The following is an 18330-nucleotide window of genomic DNA, read 5'->3' as shown; positions in this document are numbered from 1 at the left end:
TACTCATTATTTATTGATAGAAATTACTCTGTTCACCCTGTTATAAGTAAATAATAAATTATATCCTTATCATTCTTGTCTATATATTCGTATATTTTCTCAGTTATTTTCCCTGGGTATTTGGCATCAGGGTAATCATTGTCACAGCACCTAGTCTACGAGCCTTTTTTCCCACAATAATAATCCACGAATCGGATGTTGAGCTCACTGGAAAGCCTTTCTATGACTTCCTTAATGAATAAGCAGAGATGGGAGAGGGTGGAGAGCCAGGGGTCATCCTGATGCACACCTTCCCATGAGTTAATGTGCCATTCACCAAATTCAAGATTTGAGATGCCACTGTAACTGGATGTAATGATGGAAGAGATGGAACTGTTGATGAAGAGCTCTGAGTACAAGTATGCCTTCTGACTAGATTAAAAGCGTTGGCGGAATCCAATTTAATCAGGGTTTTGAACTGTTACGTTAGCAATGTATGTTCACGCTGTATGAACTGTTGCCTCACAGCCTCGTTGAATCCCAAACTGGAGCTGAAATGATTTCAGCATTGTGTCTGCATCATGGTTCATGATTCTCATAGCAGCCCTAGCAACAAGAGTGTGAAAAGAGATGCATCTTGTTTCCGTAAGAAATTTGGTCATGCATCAAAAATAGAAGGGCCTAATGGTCTCAGGGATGACGCCAGATACATTCGCAAATGTGGTAAGCTCAGACATGAGGCTCTCTGAAAACATCGCAAAATGATGGAATGAGCATTTGCTCTTCTTATGATTTTAAACCTGTGAAGTCATCTTGTGAGCGAGGTGGGGTTGACATAGCAGCTATGTACACATCAGGGTCTTGAAGGCTCTACTCCTGTGGCACTCTCAGGGAGGACGGTGTTTGTGTTTGGAGCTCTGGGTGGATATTCATCCTGTAGGGCTCATGCCATAGTGGAATCCCAAGAGGAAATGGTATCCTCACTATTAATTAGCCTTATTGCTCCAGTAGTATTTTCCTATTCTATTTTCATGCTAATTTAAGGTTTGGTATTTGAGTTTAGGTGTTCTGTTTAAATTTTCCCGACAGATACTGTTCCTACTATGGGAAAGCAAGACAAGGATATTGTTATTGGGGAATTTATTAAACGTATAAATAAGATATTACTGGAGATTGATCTCCAGCAGGACGGGAAGACAAACATTACGGAACAGCAATAGGTTATTTCATGATCCGCTGGTTGATGGGGCGTCATTGATTTTCTTCAAGAGGTCAGTGAATTTGGCAACTGCCTGAGTGCAGGCTGCTTTGGGAACTTGTGGCAGCCTTCGAGCAGAAGTTAATTTGATTGCAGTTGTTAAGTTCTCGGAGGTGAGACCTGGGAAGGTGTTGACTATGTTGAAAGGGATTTTTGGATGCAGTCCTCGGCTGGAGTCTTCAATGCACCTACAAAGTCAAGAAAACTGGGCATATGTGCATAGCCACTTGTGAGATTTCGAGCACAGTTTTTGTGCATTCCTAGGCAGATGCCTCTTACCAGAGTGTCACCATGGCAAGACTGGTCAGAAGGAATATTGGGCACTTGACACAGCTTGGGCATTAGTAGACTCGCGAGCGTGAGGGAAAAATTACAGGCTGTGTGAAAGTGGATGAGGTTAGGCACTGATGTATGACGAGGCTGGGATTGAGGGAGGTAGTGGCCGTAGTGCCTCTTGAGTAGCAGGAAGAAAGACATTTTAAACTAGGTTACAGTCTCATCAGATTAAAGTATGTTCAGTGAGCGATGAAAAGCAATTTAATATTTCAAAACGTTGCTGAAATTACATTTAGTTATATATATATATATATTATATATATATATAAATATATATATAATATATATATATATATATATATATATATATATATATATATATATATATATATATATATATATATATATATATATATATATAATCTGTAATGTCAACACGTTTCTGTCAAGATAGCAGTGAACTACATTACGGCAAAAGTGTTTCCTTTGTCGAGTCACCTTAATTCGGTGGGAGATGGTTCGGATGTTAATATATACATGACATCTTTTCATATGGACATATTCCCACAGGACATCATCGCAGTCAATATTGCTTGTGAGAGTTTCTTAGAAATATTCATAGTTTTTTAGCTGGAAAGACCTTACAGAGGGAATTCTTTGGGATTGCTGGGAAGCTGCACACTGGTGTTCTCTGGAGGAGCTGGGAAGAAATTAAACTGGGGTATCTGGGGTGATTTTATGCTGGGGTACCTGCGAAGACCTTACACAGGGTTAGCTGGGGTGATCTTACACTGGGGTAGCTGGGATGACCTTACACTGGGGTAGCTGGGATGACCTTACACTGGGGTAGCTGGGATGACCTTACACTGGGGTAGCTGGGGTGACCTTACACTTGAGAAGCTGGGATGACCTTACACTGGGTTAGCTGGGGTGATCTTACACTGGGGTAGCTGGGATGACCTTACACTGGGGTAGCTGGGAAGACCTTACACTGGGGTAGCTGGGGTGACCTTACACTGGGGTAGCTGGGGTGACCTTACACTGGGGTAGCTGGGGTGACCTTACACTGGGGAAGTTGGGATGACCTTACACTGGGGTAGCTGGGGTGACCTTACACTGGGGTAGCTGGGGGTGACCTTACACTGGGGTAGCTGGGGGTGACCTTACACTGGGGTAGCTGGGGGTGACCTTACACTGGGGTAGCTGGGTTGACCTTACACTGGGGTAGCTGGGGTGACCTTACACTGGGGTAGCTGGGGGTGACCTTACACTGGGGTAGCTGGGGTGACCTTACACTGGGGTAGCTGGGGTGACCTTACACTGGGGTAGCTGGGGTGACCTTACACTGGGGTAGCTGGGGTGACCTTACACTGGGGTAGTTGGGGGTGACCTTACACTGGGGTAGCTGGGGATATGTTATGTATAAAGCACAAGTCAATATTTTGCTCTACCGAAAAATTCTAATAAATGTTTTACCCGATTTTTGAGAAATCGTGATTAAAATTCGTGAAACACTGGACAATGAGAGAGAGAGAGAGAGAGAGAGAGAGAGAGAGAGAGAGAGACAGAGAGAAATGTTCAGTCATTCAAAAATTGTAACAAACGAAATAAGACGGAGGAATACAGTTACAAACCGAATCAGATAGACGGACCTAAACACAGTAAGATGGACTCAAAGGAATGCTCAAAATAGGAAAGAATGAGATAGATTGAGAGATAAAAATAAAGAACACACACACACACACACACACACTCACACACAGAGAAGCCTCTCTGCAACAGAGCGAAAATCAATTAGTACTCACCCCAATCCTCATCGTCTGTTGCGGAGGCTTGAGCAAAGAGTCCGCCTGCAGTCTCCGGCAGACACAGACTGGCTAGTATTGAGACGCACGCCCACACCATGCCCCTGTCCTTACTTCTCCTCCCGTACCACCACCACATCTCTAGTGGACGGGGGATAGGCAGCCAGAGGGTCGTTATGGGGAGGATGAGCTGCGTACTTGACTTCGGAGAAATGAACGTCTTCGGGCTATCCTCCTTCAGGGGAGGAGGAACTGAAAGCCTTTTTTCTTATCCTCTCCCCATTGTTACTTTAGCTTCTCTTTCATGCTCTTCTTTTTCTTCTATTTCTCGCCTCTCTCCGCTTTTTTTTCCCTTTGTCGTCTCTTCGCTACACAAAAGGAGGCATTAGTATATGGGATGGTGTGCCAAGTTGTGATTTTTTTTTGACTACAAAACTAAGAGGAAAGTTCTTACAATTTTATTTTTCACCTTAACCCACGCTTTGATCGGGGTCTTTATGGGCTGTTGCTTTTGTTGTAGTTGTTATTAACTGCATTTGTTACATGTGAGACTCAGATTTTTTTTGTTTTGACGACGGGAGGTCACTGTAGTTATTGCAGTCCCTTTTTTTGTGTTCGTATTTGTTAGTGTTTTTGCACTAAGAGCTCAATGGTTGTTCTTAGTTCTTCTTATGGTGGTTGTATGCGTGTGTTTGTAATGCCTTTGCAGTGGGAGCTCACTGTTCGTAGTTGTTGCAGTGGAGGTTGTATGTGCGTGTATTGAGCGTGGAAGTGGGTGTTTTTTGGTAGTGGTTTTGTTAAACCATTCAAGTATAAGCGTTGCAGAGGGGGTTTAACACTTTCTTTACAGATCATCTTGGTATTTTTATTCTAGTATTTCCTTTCATTCGTTTTCTTTCATGCATTGACGTTTTTTTTTTTAGATCATGTAATCGTGAGCTTAGCTGAGAGTAGATGCTGGAGTGATGCTGATCACTATAGCTGTGGTATGTTGGTGATGGGGAAGTGGTGTTTGCCTGTACCAATGCCAGTATTTATAAGTGTATACAATGTACGTACATCCGTGTTTACCTGTATTAATGACTGTATTGATAACTGTATACAATATACGTACATCCGTGTTTGCCTGTATCAGTGCCAGTATTCATAATTGTATACAACGTACGTACATCCGTGTTTGCCTGTATCAATGCCAGTATTGGTAACTGTATACAATGGACGTACATCCGTGTGTTTCCAAGTACGTGTTTAATAAAAATCTTCATTTTAAAAATTTTGAAATTGAGATTTGCTTAATATTTCGTGTTCATAAAGAAGTAAACTTGGAAATACTCAAAAGATAACCTTACGAAACTCAAAAATGTTAGTGAGATGCACAAATAAATATTACCGTCAATTTTTTTTTTTATATTTTTACTCTATGCTCATTTAATGAGTGTACATTAATGTGAATATATACATATATATTTATGTATATAATTGCTGGGTGTTCGGGCCATTATGTATAGCAATGGATCTGCTGAAGTTTTTAAGGCATTAGTTTATCGTTAGTCTTGTCGATATGAGTAAATATCTGATAGTTTTTGCGAGTGTCTTTTTGTGTGTATGTATGTGTGTGGTCATGTGTGTGTGTATATATGAAGGAGTAGTGCTATGTTTGTCTTTGAATATATTTTTTAGTGATGTAGGTTAGGAAACATTCAAACGAGCTTGTGTAAATTAGCGTAAATTTTGTGTATGTGTAGGGCAGAGAATGAAAAGTAGGTGTGTGTGTGTGTGTGTCTGAGTGCTTGCGTGTGTGCTTTGAGTGTCTAAGCCAGCAGTGTTGCAGCCCTCCTGACTTCACTTCCTATCTATCCCAAATGCACTCTCTCACCCTCTCGTTTCAGTACATCTTTTCCAACCTCCCTGGTACACAGGCAGTGGCACCCTATCCTCCTCCCTGCCACTGTTGCACTCTCTCATCAAACCTTTTGGAGAGTTATTTCACAACTTTTGGCTTTATTCTTTTCCATTTTGAAAGCTCTTATGGGATAAAAAATAAAATTACGATGGAGAGTAGCCAGTTTTACGGTCAGGGTGTCAAAGCGTTCATCTTTACCACGGTAATATATATGCAGATTTTCTCACCATAAAACGTCCATTATATAACAGGAGCCGACTTCACAACAAACTAAGTAACTAAACTCAATAACGCTTTATAGTGGGGCATTTTTTTTTATCACTTGCTCAGGAAACCATGACCACACGCTATTTGCTGTCTTGGTGGTGATGTGGTGGTGCTGTGGTGGTCCTGCCGCGGCGATGGTGGTGGTGGTGGTGGGGTGGCGGTGAATACGGTGGTGAACTGTTGGAAGGAGAATGCATGTTTTTAAGAGTATAAATAAGTCTGTGTTTATGTGAAATACTCAAGTTTCAAACGAATCAGCTAAGAGATCTCTTTCTCTCTCTCTCTCTCTCTCTCTCTCTCTCTCTCTCTCTCTCTCTCTCTCTCTCTCTCTCTCTCTCTCTCTCTCTCTCTCTCTCTCTCTCTCTATATATCTCTCTCTTTTTCTCTCTCTTTTTCTCTCTCTTTCTCTCTCTCTTTCTCTCTCTCTCTCTTTCTCTCTCTCTCTCTCTCTCTCTCTCTCTCTCTCTCTCTCTCTCTCTCTCTCTCTCTCTCTCTCTCTCTCTCTCTCTCTCTCTCTCTCTCTCTCTCTCTCTCTCTCTCTCTCTCTCTCTTTCTCTCTCTCTCTCTCTCTCTCTCTCTCTCTCTCTCTCTCTCTCTCTCTCTCTCTCTCTCTCTCGTTAGTGCTCTAGATTCTAGTTTCTAGTACACTCGACTTTAGAACTCAATACTCTGTACTCAAGAATGATATTAAATCCAAAAGGAAAAACATTGAGAAAATTCACCAAAACGAGAAAATGGTACTCGATTCTGCCTAAGAATGAAACAGTATGTTATTACTGCTAGCGAGTAGATCACCATGTATCTGGACACATAGGCATCCCATAAAATACACGACACATAGCAAGAGATGCATCTGCACACATTTTCCCACAGCATCCCTTACCCGGTTTGCCTGTAGTAGTGACTGTGACACCCTTACAGAGGATACCACAGACCTGTGTGGTGTGAGAGAGAGTCTGTGGTATCCTCACAGCTTCCAGAGTGCTTGCTGTGAAAAATGCAAACTTTTTCCTAAAACTTGCATTAATTTTTAACACTCAGACGCCTAGAGTTTTATTTAACTTTTTTGCCTCAAAGCCTTTTGGGGATGTCAACATTTTAAGAATTTTTTGCTAGAAAAATAGATACAAGAGAAATCTTTGTTGAGAAACACACACACACACACACACACACACACACACACACACACACACACACACACACACACACACTTTCAGTAGCACTTTCACGCCCACTGATATACAATAAACAATCACAGAAACGAACGATTTACAAGTATAAGCTGAAATCAGAGGTTATTGTTCTTATTTGGGTTAAACTGGGTTAAGAAACTCGAAGGTAAATACAAAAAAAATCGAGGAAGCTATAGTGGAAGGAACTGTCTGTAGTTGAACTGGAGAAAAACTTAATGTTAACAGGATTAACGCACAAGATAAAAGGTGTCTGGAAAGAAAGTTAAATGATCGCTGCATGGTGATTGAGGAAAGGGTTCTAAAAAAAGTATTATGTGACAGCACTCGCCAGGAGAGGTAAAACAAAAAAAACTTGGGTTCTGGAGGTGGAAAGTAGAGTGCCTGCACTCAGAAGGTGAGGGCAGGAGATATGTTGCAGTTTTTGGAACTGTAGCGTCTGCACGCCTCTGGCAAGACAGTGATGGAGTGAGTGATAATGAAAGTGTTTCTCCTCTTTCAGGTCACCCTTCCTAGGTGGGAAACGACTGATGTGTTAAAAACAATGTAAAAAAAATAGTGAATGTAGAAAATGTAGGGGATCCAAGGGAGCTGGAGAAAAAGGAAGAGGAGGATTTGAAGGGAACTGAGAAATGAGAAACGATCATGGTAATGGAAGGCTGGGAAAGAGAAGGAAGGGAATAATAAGGCAATGTGACCTTTGTGGAAATGATCTCGGGAAACCGGGAAGTACAGGAGATGATTAAGGAAGCATCAAAGATAATGTTAACAGGAAAGGTAATTTGAAAAGAAAAAATGGAGACTGCAAGAGGGAGGTCGTTGATAATCCATTATATTCATGATACCAATTAAAGGACACTGACGAGATATGACTTGGAGAAAAGAGATTCAAGTCATCACTGAATTGACAGAAGGACAGAACAAAAAGACACGATACCCTGAGTGGAACAATAAACAAATAACCTCGACATAGAAGAAAGAAGCGTATTAGGACGTTTTACTCCGATTTGGAACATTGACTAGTCACACAAATTCACGAAGGTGAGAGAACCTTCACTGGCCCAAGTTGGACTGAAACGTCAGGATGCGAGTTATTTGTGTAATGTTAAAAGTAAATCAAATATCAAAAGAGGAGACTACACAGGTAGGAAACAATGCCTGAATACACTACAGTATTAAAGCTAGCAATAAGGAAAGACTAGGAATAATATGTAGTTGGTAGGAACTACATACTACATGTGACTACAGCTACAGTGTCTAGATATGTAGAAGAGAAATTCAAACCAAGGCGCAAAAGATCAAGCGGTAAGAACAGAGCGAGCCAATGGTTCCCTCAAAGGTGCAGAAATGCAAAGCCTAAAGGTGAGCATGGAGAAGAAAATGTGGAAAGCAAGAAAGTGAGCAGAAGAGGCAGAAACAAATATGCATGGGTAAAAAGACGGGCAGCCCAACAATTAGGGAATAACAGCATCGAAAGCCAAATCTGACGACATCTTAAGGAACAGCGGACTTGTGGCGTTAATACTAGACTGAAAAAACATAAATATTTATGTATTTCAGGGCAGACTTGTCGAATTCCGTTTTCCGTTCGCACTTCGATAGCTTCAATCTGGTTTATGAATTATTGCATTTATTGGAGTCATAGAATTTAATAGGTGTTTAAGTTTTGCTAACAGTCATTCTAGCCTAACCAAACCAAGTATAGCATAATGTAATTAAGGCACTGTGTAATAAGCTGTGAGGTTGACTGTTGATACACGGAAGAACATAGCTGAAGGTACGTAATAATATAACTTAAAAATTAACCTGAAGCCGAGACGTCAGCAAGAATGCAATGAGGAAATGATCCAACACTAATATATCCAGGGAGATAAAGGAAATGTGAAAAAGCTAACAGAAATACATAAAACTAGCGAACGAACAAAATATGACCTCCAGAGTTATCCAAAATCGATACTGCCAAGGCTTTTGTTTGGAGGGAGGGTCAGTTGCTAGAGATGCCAGTGATCCGAAGACAGTGTCAACGCTATTGTTTGAAATGAGGGTCAGTTGCTAGAGATGCCAGCGATATACTTGAGACAGTGCCAATGATATTGTTTGCAAGCCAGTTTCTGGAGATGCCAGAGATCGTCTTCAGACAGTGCCAAGGCTTTTGTTTGAAGGAAGGTAAGTTGTTGAATATTAGAGTAATCCCTCCGAAATAATGCCAAAAGTAGTGTTTGGAGGTCAGTGTCTGGAGGTGCCAGTGATCTCCCTAGGAGCAGCACCAAAACTATTGTCTAGAAAGAGCTCAGCTGTTTAAAATGCTACTGATCGGCTTGAGACAGCGCAAAGGATTTTAGAGGCCAGCAACTCGAGATGTCAGTGATTTCCTTGGGGTAGTGCCAGGGCTACTGTTTTGAAGATCAGCTGTTTAAAGACGAAAGCGGTGATTAAGAAGACTTTATTCGTATTAATAACCTAAGAGGGTTAATAACCATTCAATAACACAAGAAAAATAACTAATATGTCTTATTTACGTTTAGGGGCAAAAAAGGCACAATACCATTATTGGAACAAGACGCAACTAACCCGTTCATAGGAAAGAGGAGCTTACGACTACGTTTTGGACCTACTTGGACAATTTACAGTCACACTGTGTGACTTTGTAAATGGTCCAAGTCGGACCGAAACGTCGTCGCAAACTTCTCTGTGGTTTATTATTGTATTACATTGAGGGTCATTTTTAGTGCCTCTCGCGGAATTCGACCGTAGGTAAGTAAGTTTATTTAAGTACAGGTACACGTAAGTACAATTATCATACATAGTGTAAATTGCCCAGGATAACCCCAAAAAAATCAGCGACTTATTTCCATTGAGATCCTTTTATTTTTAGAGGTAAAGTCGCCTAACTCGTAGAAATCTATTTTCTGCTTGTTAACAGGAGCTGAAGATATCAGGAAAGGCGCTCATGTGTCCCTCCCTGCCCAGGATTCGACCTGGATTCTTTTGGCTGTTAGAATTCTTCATTTCTTGAGACCGTGACAGGTGACCAATGGCTGTGCTTGGTCACTCTGACGATTGGAGACTGACGTGAATAATGGACAGAATGGACCCAAACATTGTGTGAACTGAGTGATGGAGGCTGCGGGAGAGAGGCAGAACGAGAATGGGTTGACAAGTGACTACTCTCGTGTGTGTGGGCGCACGCGAGCTTGTGTTTTTGTTTGCTTTTACGTGTTTTTTTGTGTTTTTTGAATGAATTAACTTATTTTATTAGTACCTTAGTGTTTCGTTGACCTATTTCAGGCTATTTTCAGTGCGCTTGAGTACAAATACGCAACCACCAAAACGCCTTTTTTATGGCTTTCATTCGTCAAATTCGCTAACTTCTATAAGGAAAATCAATTCACAAACGATACGCATGAAAATAAAACTGTCGGTATGGTGACTTTCCCTTCAGTTTTATGATGAACGTTACAGTGCAATGTGAACTGTTCAAATTCTTCAGAATAACAGTATGATTTATACAAGTGATTTTGGACAGCTTTACAGGATTTATTTTGCTTTACAAGGAGTTATTCAATTGAAATTTAAACCTTTTTAAAGGTTCATTTTTTTGTCGATCTCTTTGCAAGAACCAATGTCACGAAAAGCGAAAAAAGCACTCGTCTCGGAAGAAAAAATGAACAAACTTTTATCCGGGACAACATATCGCTCCATGTGGAAATAAATGAATTCAGAGGCTTCGTTTTGACTTCCCCGATGATCGAAACCGAGCACTTCCGCATGTACCATTGAGAAGAATATACCCCTTCAGAGAGTGACGCCTTGTTGGTAGTGAAGGTCTGTTGATTTATGTAACAGAGGCGCCCTACCCTTCCTCTGGCCAAAACATAGTTCCTCTACCCTTCCCAGACCTCCGAGGACGTATGACCCTAATGGTTTCAACGCTTCCTAACGAATAGTAGTAGTAATAGAAGTAGTAACAATAGTATGGAAAGAAACAGAAGAACGATGCCCTGTATTGATGTCTATTGGATTAGTTTCGCTCCCTCTGGACCGTGTAAATAGACTGCCAATCACTAAGAGACATTAAGAAGAGTTACCGACCGTCACTCCTCACACAATTTCGGAAAAAAAGTGTCCACGGTTACCGTAGTTACGTAGTTACGTCCCACCAGAGGATAGTTTACGTACGTGGTAATGGTCAGACACGCGTGCCTTCAACTGCAATTCTAATACAGGGTGTTTCAAAATAGGGACCCAATTTCAAACCAGTGGCGATTTCACATCGGGTCCATCATTTTAAAACAGCCTCATTTTGAAACAGCCTCATTTTGAAACAGCCTTATTTTGAAACAGCCTTATTTTGAAACAGCCTTATTTTGAAACAGCCTTATTTTGAAACAGCCTTATTTTGAAACAGCCTTATTTTGAAACAGCCTTATTTTGAAACAGCCTTATTTTGAAACAGCCTTATTTTGAAACAGCCTTATTTTGAAACAGCCTTATTTTGAAACAGCCTCATTTTGAAACAGCCTCATTTTGAAACAGCCTCATTTTGAAACAGCCTCATTTTGAAACAGCCTCATTTTGAAACAGCCTCATTTTGAAACAGCCTCATTTTGAAACAGCCTCATTTTGAAACAGCCTCATTTTGAAACAGCCTCATTTTGAAACACCTTTATATTTCTTCCTTTTCATATTCTTATTATTAATGATAGTAATGAATCGACAACATCAACAATATCAGCAAATAATAACAATAATTTCAACACTTAATGACACTATATAAAGTCCAAACTTAGAATAATTAAGAGTAGGTTAATAAGGCTCAGTACACAATAAAAATTAAAATTTCTTCTTACGTATTTGCACAGGTAATTGTTGCACTGTTTGCTGGGACAAGTCTGAAGGTAATTCCTCTATGGAGACTAGAAAATGTTAATACTTATGGTTTAAAGATTAACATTTATATTGTTTCTCATTTTGGTAACTGATAATTATATTCAACATTAGAAGGCAATGTTAAAAGGCAACTGAACAGATGATGAATATAATTCTTAACATGAGTGAACACTTCACAAGGCTATATTTCAAAATTATCAATATATTTAAGGTTTTTGAATAATATATATTATATATATATTTATGTTGCATTTTTTGAATGGTAGTGTAGGCACTTGCCTGACAAGACAATGATTGAGCGAATGATGATGAAAGTGTTTCTTCTTTTCTCGGGTCACCCTGCCTCGGTGGGAAACGGCAGATGTGTTAAATATATATTTTAAGATCCACAGGATTTGCAAATGGATTTGTTAATATAGCTCCTATAGAGTTCAAGGTGTTTTTGCTACTAACCACACAATGGTGACTTGGCTTCTCAATCATTCCACTCTCTTTTGTGGAGTACACTTAGCGAGTTTGATGAGTACATTAATCTAGAGGACATTCTAGCCTGCCTTTTGAAATGTTGCTAGTTCTGACCTGATAATCCCTACCTTACTGATTTCCTCTCTGGAAGTTCTGACCCCACAGTCTATACCTTACTGATTTCCTCTCTGGAAGTTCTGGCCCCACAGTCTCTACCTTACTGATTTCCTCTCTGGAAATTCTGACCCCACAATGTCTCTCAGTAAACTAACTCTACCTCACTGATTGTCTGCCCCTCTGGAACGCTGGATGCACTGACCCACAATATAAATATGCAAATTGCCTCCCCATACACAGAGACAATCGAAGAGAGACTCCCGCTCCTCTGACCTATTTATTTAGTCAGCAGTAAACGCATCTCATGCATATCAATGCTGGTGCCTGGGCAATAAAGGTCACAGTATTTTCTCTTCGTGAGAAAGAGGGCAGTTAAACAGCAAAGGATGAGAAGGGGAGAGAGAGAGAGAGAGAGAGAGAGAGAGAGAGAGAGAGAGAGAGAGAGAGAGAGAGAGAACTAATGAAAAACTCCCAAACTCACACTGAAGGGTTACAAGGATCACAGAATACAAACACCACTGAAAGGAGATTCAATTTGCAACGTGTGTGTTGCTCTTGCAACGCAGAGAGTTGAAGTTACACAACAACAAGTCCATGAAAGGTAAATGCTGGCAAGTGGCTTATGAGGTGAACAATGCCTTGCAAAGACTCAAGACTTGTGTAAAATTGGTTCCTTCCGAGTCTCTAGTCCCCCATGGCTTCCTATGTGACATTTTGCAGCAGTGTGAACAGCAATGCTAACAACAGAAATACTAACAATAGAGGTGCTAACACTAGCGGTGCTAATACTAGCGGTGCTAATACTAGCGGTGCTAATACTAGCGGTGCTAATACTAGCGGTGCTAACACCGGTAGTAACAGCAGCATTGCTAACAAACACCAGCAACACTAACGATAACAACAAAGAAATTAATTAAGTTGTATAAACTTCCTTTCAAAAAGGGAAGTAATCTATCTCTATCCATATCTATCAAGAGAAAAAAAGGAAAAAGAAAGCGAGAAAGAAAACGACAAGGAGAAAACAGAGAGGTCTCTTGGTAACTTAACAAGCCAAGGGAGGATTATGGAATATCGTTGAAGCAGTTCCCATGTCGACGCTCAGATCATTGTCAGAGGAAGTTGAGACGCAGCGCCTCCCTCTCTTGATCTCAGGGCAAGGGGCGTGTGACGCTGGTGCTAAGCACACTCTTAGAGGACTGTGTAGAGAGGTAGGCAGGACAGTAAGCCGACAGGTGAATGACAGAGTGTATTAAACAGATGGTAGGTGGTGGTGAGCATGTGATGAAAAGTTGTGATAACTCGGCTTTTGGTAATAGCTGACGACAGACGGCTGGTATCAGGCAGGTAATACGAATCTTAGACAGATGGTGGCAACCATCTGGAGTCATACAGATACCAGCGAAGATAGCTGGATGCTATGACACAAGTTAGAGAAATGTATGATTCTGAGGTCAGGTGATACTCGAGGGAATTTAGTGTTGAATATCGCAATTTCAAAGTTTAGATTAGTTTCTGAAGGCATTGTGACCAAGACCTATTTACACATATACATTAATTACGAGTTTGTAAATTAATATGGGCTGTTCAATCTGGGACATTTACTGAGCTATGAAATGGATTGTTGCATATTGAATCTTGGCGATACTAAAGATTGCAATACAATTTATGAATATGCAAATAACTTGTAAAACATGATATTGCAGTTTATAAACTTACAATATATTATTTTGCTATTTATGAAAATCCACAAAGAATAATCACTTAATAATTTAAAAACTGCTTAAAAATACCAAAAATAATATAACAATTTTAGTTTCAATAACTTTAAACTTGTACTAATTTTTGGCTGACGGGAAAGTTGGTTGCTGGAAATTAGCATAACTTTTTTTTCATGGCAGCTGGTACACGCACGACAGCTGGTACACACACACACACACACACACACACACACACACACACACACACACACACACACACACACACACACACTGGGAAAACCTGGAGCCACATGGGGGTCCCGAAACATGGAGAGCCAGGATGTTGGACGTGGTGCTGGAAAACCTCATGCACCAACATGTTAAGGACACTACCAGAGTGAGAGGGGAGGATGAACCAGCAAGATTGGACCTTGTGTTCACCCTGGGCAGCTCAGACATTGAGGACATCAAGTATGAGAGTCCCCTAGGAGCTAGCGACCACGTGGTTCTGTGCTTTGAATACATAGTAGAGCTGCAAGTGGAGAGAATAACAGGAGTAGAATGGGAAAAGCCTGACTATAAAAGAGGGGACTACATAGGGTTGAAGAACTTCCTGCGGGAGGTCCAGTGGGACAGAGAACTGGCAGGAAAGCCAGTAAATGAAATGATGGAATATGTAGCAACAAAATGCAAGGAGGCAGTGGAAAGGTTCATTCCCAAGGGCAACAGTAACAACGGGAAGACCAGAACAAGCCCCTGGTTCACCCGACGGTGTAAGGAGGCAAAAACAAAGTGCAATAGAGAATGGAAAAAGTACAGAAGGCAGAGAACACACGAAAATAGGGAGATCAGTCGCAGAGCCAGGAATGAGTACGCACAGGTAAGGAGGGAGGCCCAGCGACAGTATGAAAATGACATAGCATCGAGAATCAAGACAGACCCGAAACTGTTGTATAGCCACATCAGGAGGAAGACAACAGTCAAAGACCAGGTGATCAGATTAAGGACAGAAGGTGGAGAACTCACAAGAAATGATCAGGAGGTATGTGAGGAGCTGAACAGGAGATTTAAGGAAGTTTTTACAGTAGAGACAGGAAGGGCTGTGGGAAGACAGAACAGAAGGGAACATCAAGAGGGAATATACCAACAAGTGTTGGATGACATACGAACAACTGAGGAGGAGGTGAAGAAGCTCTTAAGTGACCTTGACACCTCAAAGGCGATGGGACCGGACAACATCTCCCCATGGGTCCTTAGAGAAGGAGCAGAGATGCTGTGTGTGCCTCTAACCACAATCTTCAACACATCCCTTGAAACAGGGCAACTACCTGAGAAATGGAAGACAGCTAATGTAGTCCCCATATTTAAGAAAGGAAACAGAAACGAGGCACTAAACTACAGACCTGTGTCTCTGACATGTATTGTGTGCAAAGTCATGGAGAAGATTATCAGGAGGAGAGTGGTCGAACACCTGGAAAGGAACAAGATTATAAATGAAAACCAGCATGGGTTCATGGAAGGCAAATCTTGTATCAAAAACCTCCTGGAGTTTTATGACAAGGTAACAGAAGTAAGACATGAGAGAGAGGGTTGGGTAGATTGCGTTTTCCTAGACTGCAGGAAGGCCTTTGACACAGTTCCCCACAAGAGATTAGTGCAGAAGCTGGAGGATCAGGCACACGTAAAAGGAAGGGCACTGCAATGGATAAGGGAATACCTGACAGGGAGGCAGCAACGAGTCATGGTACGTGAAGAGGTATCACAGTGGGCGCCTATTACGAGCGGGGTCCCACAGGGGTCAGTTCTAGGACCAGTGCTATTTTTGATATATGTGAACGACATGATGGAAGGAATAGACTCTGAAGTGTCCCTGTTCGCAGATGACGTGAAGTTGATGAAGAATTAAATCGGACGAGGATGAGGCAGGACTGCAAAGAGACCTGGAGAGGCTGGACATGTTTGTCCAGTACCTGGCTTCTCGAATTCAATCCAGCCAAATGCAAAGTCATGAAGATTGGGGAGGGGCAAAGAAGACCGCAGACAGAGTATAGGCTAGGTGGACAAAGACTACAGACCTCACTCAGGGAGAAAGACCTTGGGGTGACCATAACACCGAGCACATCACCGGAGGCACACATCAACCAAATAACCGCTGCAGCATACGGGCGCCTGGCAAACCTGAGAATAGCGTTCCGATACCTTAATAAGGAATCGTTCAAGACACTGTACACTGTGTATGTTAGGCCCATACTGGAGTATGCAGCACCAGTCTGGAACCCACACCTGGTCAAGCACGTCAAGAAGTTAGAGAAAGTACAAAGGTTTGCAACAAGGCTAGTCCCAGAGCTCAAGGGAATGTCGTACGAGGAAAGGTTAAGGGAAATCGGACTGACGACACTGGAGGACAGAAGGGTCAGGGGAGACATGATAACGACATACAAGATACTGCGGGGAATAGACAAGGTGGACAGAGATAGGATGTTCCAGAGAGGGGACACAGGGACAAGGGGTCACAACTGGAAGCTGAAGACTCAGACGAGTCACAGGGACGTTAGGAAGTATTTCTTCAGTCATAGAGTTGTCAGCAAGTGGAATAGCCTAGCAAGTGAAGTAGTGGAGGCAGGAACCATACATAGTTTTAAGAAGAGGTATGACAAAGCTCAGGAAGCAGAGAGAGAGAGGATCCAGTAGCGATCAGTGAAGAGGCGGGGCCAGGAGCTGAGTCTCGACCCCTGCAACCACAATTAGGCGAGTACAATTAGGTGAGTACACACACACACACACACACGACAGCTGCTACACACAAGGAATATAGCAAACATTGCTTGTCAATACGTACACAGAGACTGATAGACAGACAGATAGACAGGCAGACAGGGACAGCGATAGTAAACGAAAGTAGCAGTTAGAGAAGTGTTGTGAATTTCAAGTCGACTGTTGTTGGAGTACGGAAACTTTTGGTCTAAAATTGGAAACGTGTGACTTTGAAACACACGATTGTGTTTGTGTTTTATTCACTAGTGCGTTGTTAGAGGTATTTCAGCACATGTAGTTGTATTTTATTGTTCATGGTTGCATTCGAGTGTTTGTTTAATTTTAGTCATAGAATATAATGTTATGATAAAGCTCTGGGCACGTGTGCAACACCTGGTTATCTATATCAAAACAGTAGATGAAATGTAAATGTGATAATGGTACACAATACGGACGAAAGATTTGTCATGAAACACAAGTGTTTCCTGAGCGGGTCTTAGTCATGTGGGGACTCACAGCTAGAGCTTTTGATCATTTGACTCCCCCTCCAGGGGAGGGGCTCTTGATCTAGGGCATTGGATATGTGCTCCGGTTCCCTGAATTGAGCCTAAATGATTTCCATCATCCCCCCCTCCACGTGCGCTGTATAATCTTATGGGTTTAGCGCTCCCCCTTGATTATAATAATAATGGTAATCTGGCCGAAGCCTTTCTGTTAGATATCTTTATTCCAAAACGTTTCGCCTATACAGTAGATTTCTTCAGTCAAATACAGAGGAAGCAGCAGAACCTTCCTAAATGTTCGACTGAAAAAGCCTACCGTGTAGGCGAAACGTTTCGGAATAAAGATACATAACTGCTGCACATGTCTTACTTAGCAACAGTAGACGAGGTAATTAGGTATCTCATTGCCACATTGTTGTTGCAAAGATACATAAAGACAATATTTATAGAGCTATCGACTAACTATTAAAAATTGTGGATTTATTAAGGTGCACGATCGTCGGCAAATGTGTTTTCTGACGCATGAAACGCTTATATATGACGTATATAGGTACTATTTTGACGTAATGGACAGTAGAAGTGTTTTCAGAATCAGGTGGTCACAATACGTAAACGTAAATTAGGTGAACACTTGCGTATATGTATCTATAACTTGGGGTAAATATTTTGCCAAGTACGCAACACGTGTACGCATGTACGTGGGAAGCGCATGGCGTATCGACTCTTCCTCAAGGCATAGAGGAAACACGACACAGTATCTCACTGAAGAGTATCCCTCGAACTTTAGAAAAATATGATACAGCAAGGGAATACCAGTGTTCAAACTACAGAAAATGCTACACAAAATGGAGGGATATTCTCCTCCAAACTTCAGAAAATATTACGCAGCCTGGAGAATAATCTCGTTCAAACTGTAAACTATGGTACACACAAAAAAAATTACACAACATTTGACTACCACTCCTTCATGACTACAAACTTGCGTAAGACTACAGTTACCTTCATGAAGTTTGGCCATTAGAGAGGGGTAGGGAGGGAGAGAGGGAGGGAGGGAGGAAGGGAGAGAGAGGAAGGGAGAGAGAGGAATGGAGAGAGAGGAAGGGAGAGAGAGGAAGGGAGAGAGAGGAAGGGAGAGAGAGGAAGGGAGAGAGAGGAAGGGAGAGAGAGGAAGGGAGAGAGAGTAAGGGAGAGAGAGGAAGGGAGAGAGAGGAAGGGAGAGAGAGGAA

At 41.6% G+C, this 18330-nt stretch overlaps 1 protein-coding gene across 1 annotated transcript in view; it reads right to left on the bottom strand.

The window, feature by feature from the left end:
• LOC138854350 (opioid-binding protein/cell adhesion molecule-like) overlaps positions 1–18330 on the bottom strand; it is a 275215-nt gene that overhangs the window by 224932 nt on the left and 31953 nt on the right. The window contains exon 2 of the mRNA XM_070096967.1: positions 3319–5665. Within this exon, the coding sequence (XP_069953068.1) occupies positions 3319–3457 (139 nt within the window). The 5' untranslated portion in view covers positions 3458–5665. The remainder of the gene's footprint in view (positions 1–3318; positions 5666–18330) is intronic.

Source organism: Cherax quadricarinatus, chromosome 55 (assembly GCF_038502225.1).
Source record: "Cherax quadricarinatus isolate ZL_2023a chromosome 55, ASM3850222v1, whole genome shotgun sequence".
NCBI lineage: Eukaryota > Metazoa > Arthropoda > Malacostraca > Decapoda > Parastacidae > Cherax > Cherax quadricarinatus.
The sequence above is the reverse complement of the archived record's forward strand: the minus strand, read 5'-3'. Positions and strand labels throughout refer to the sequence as shown.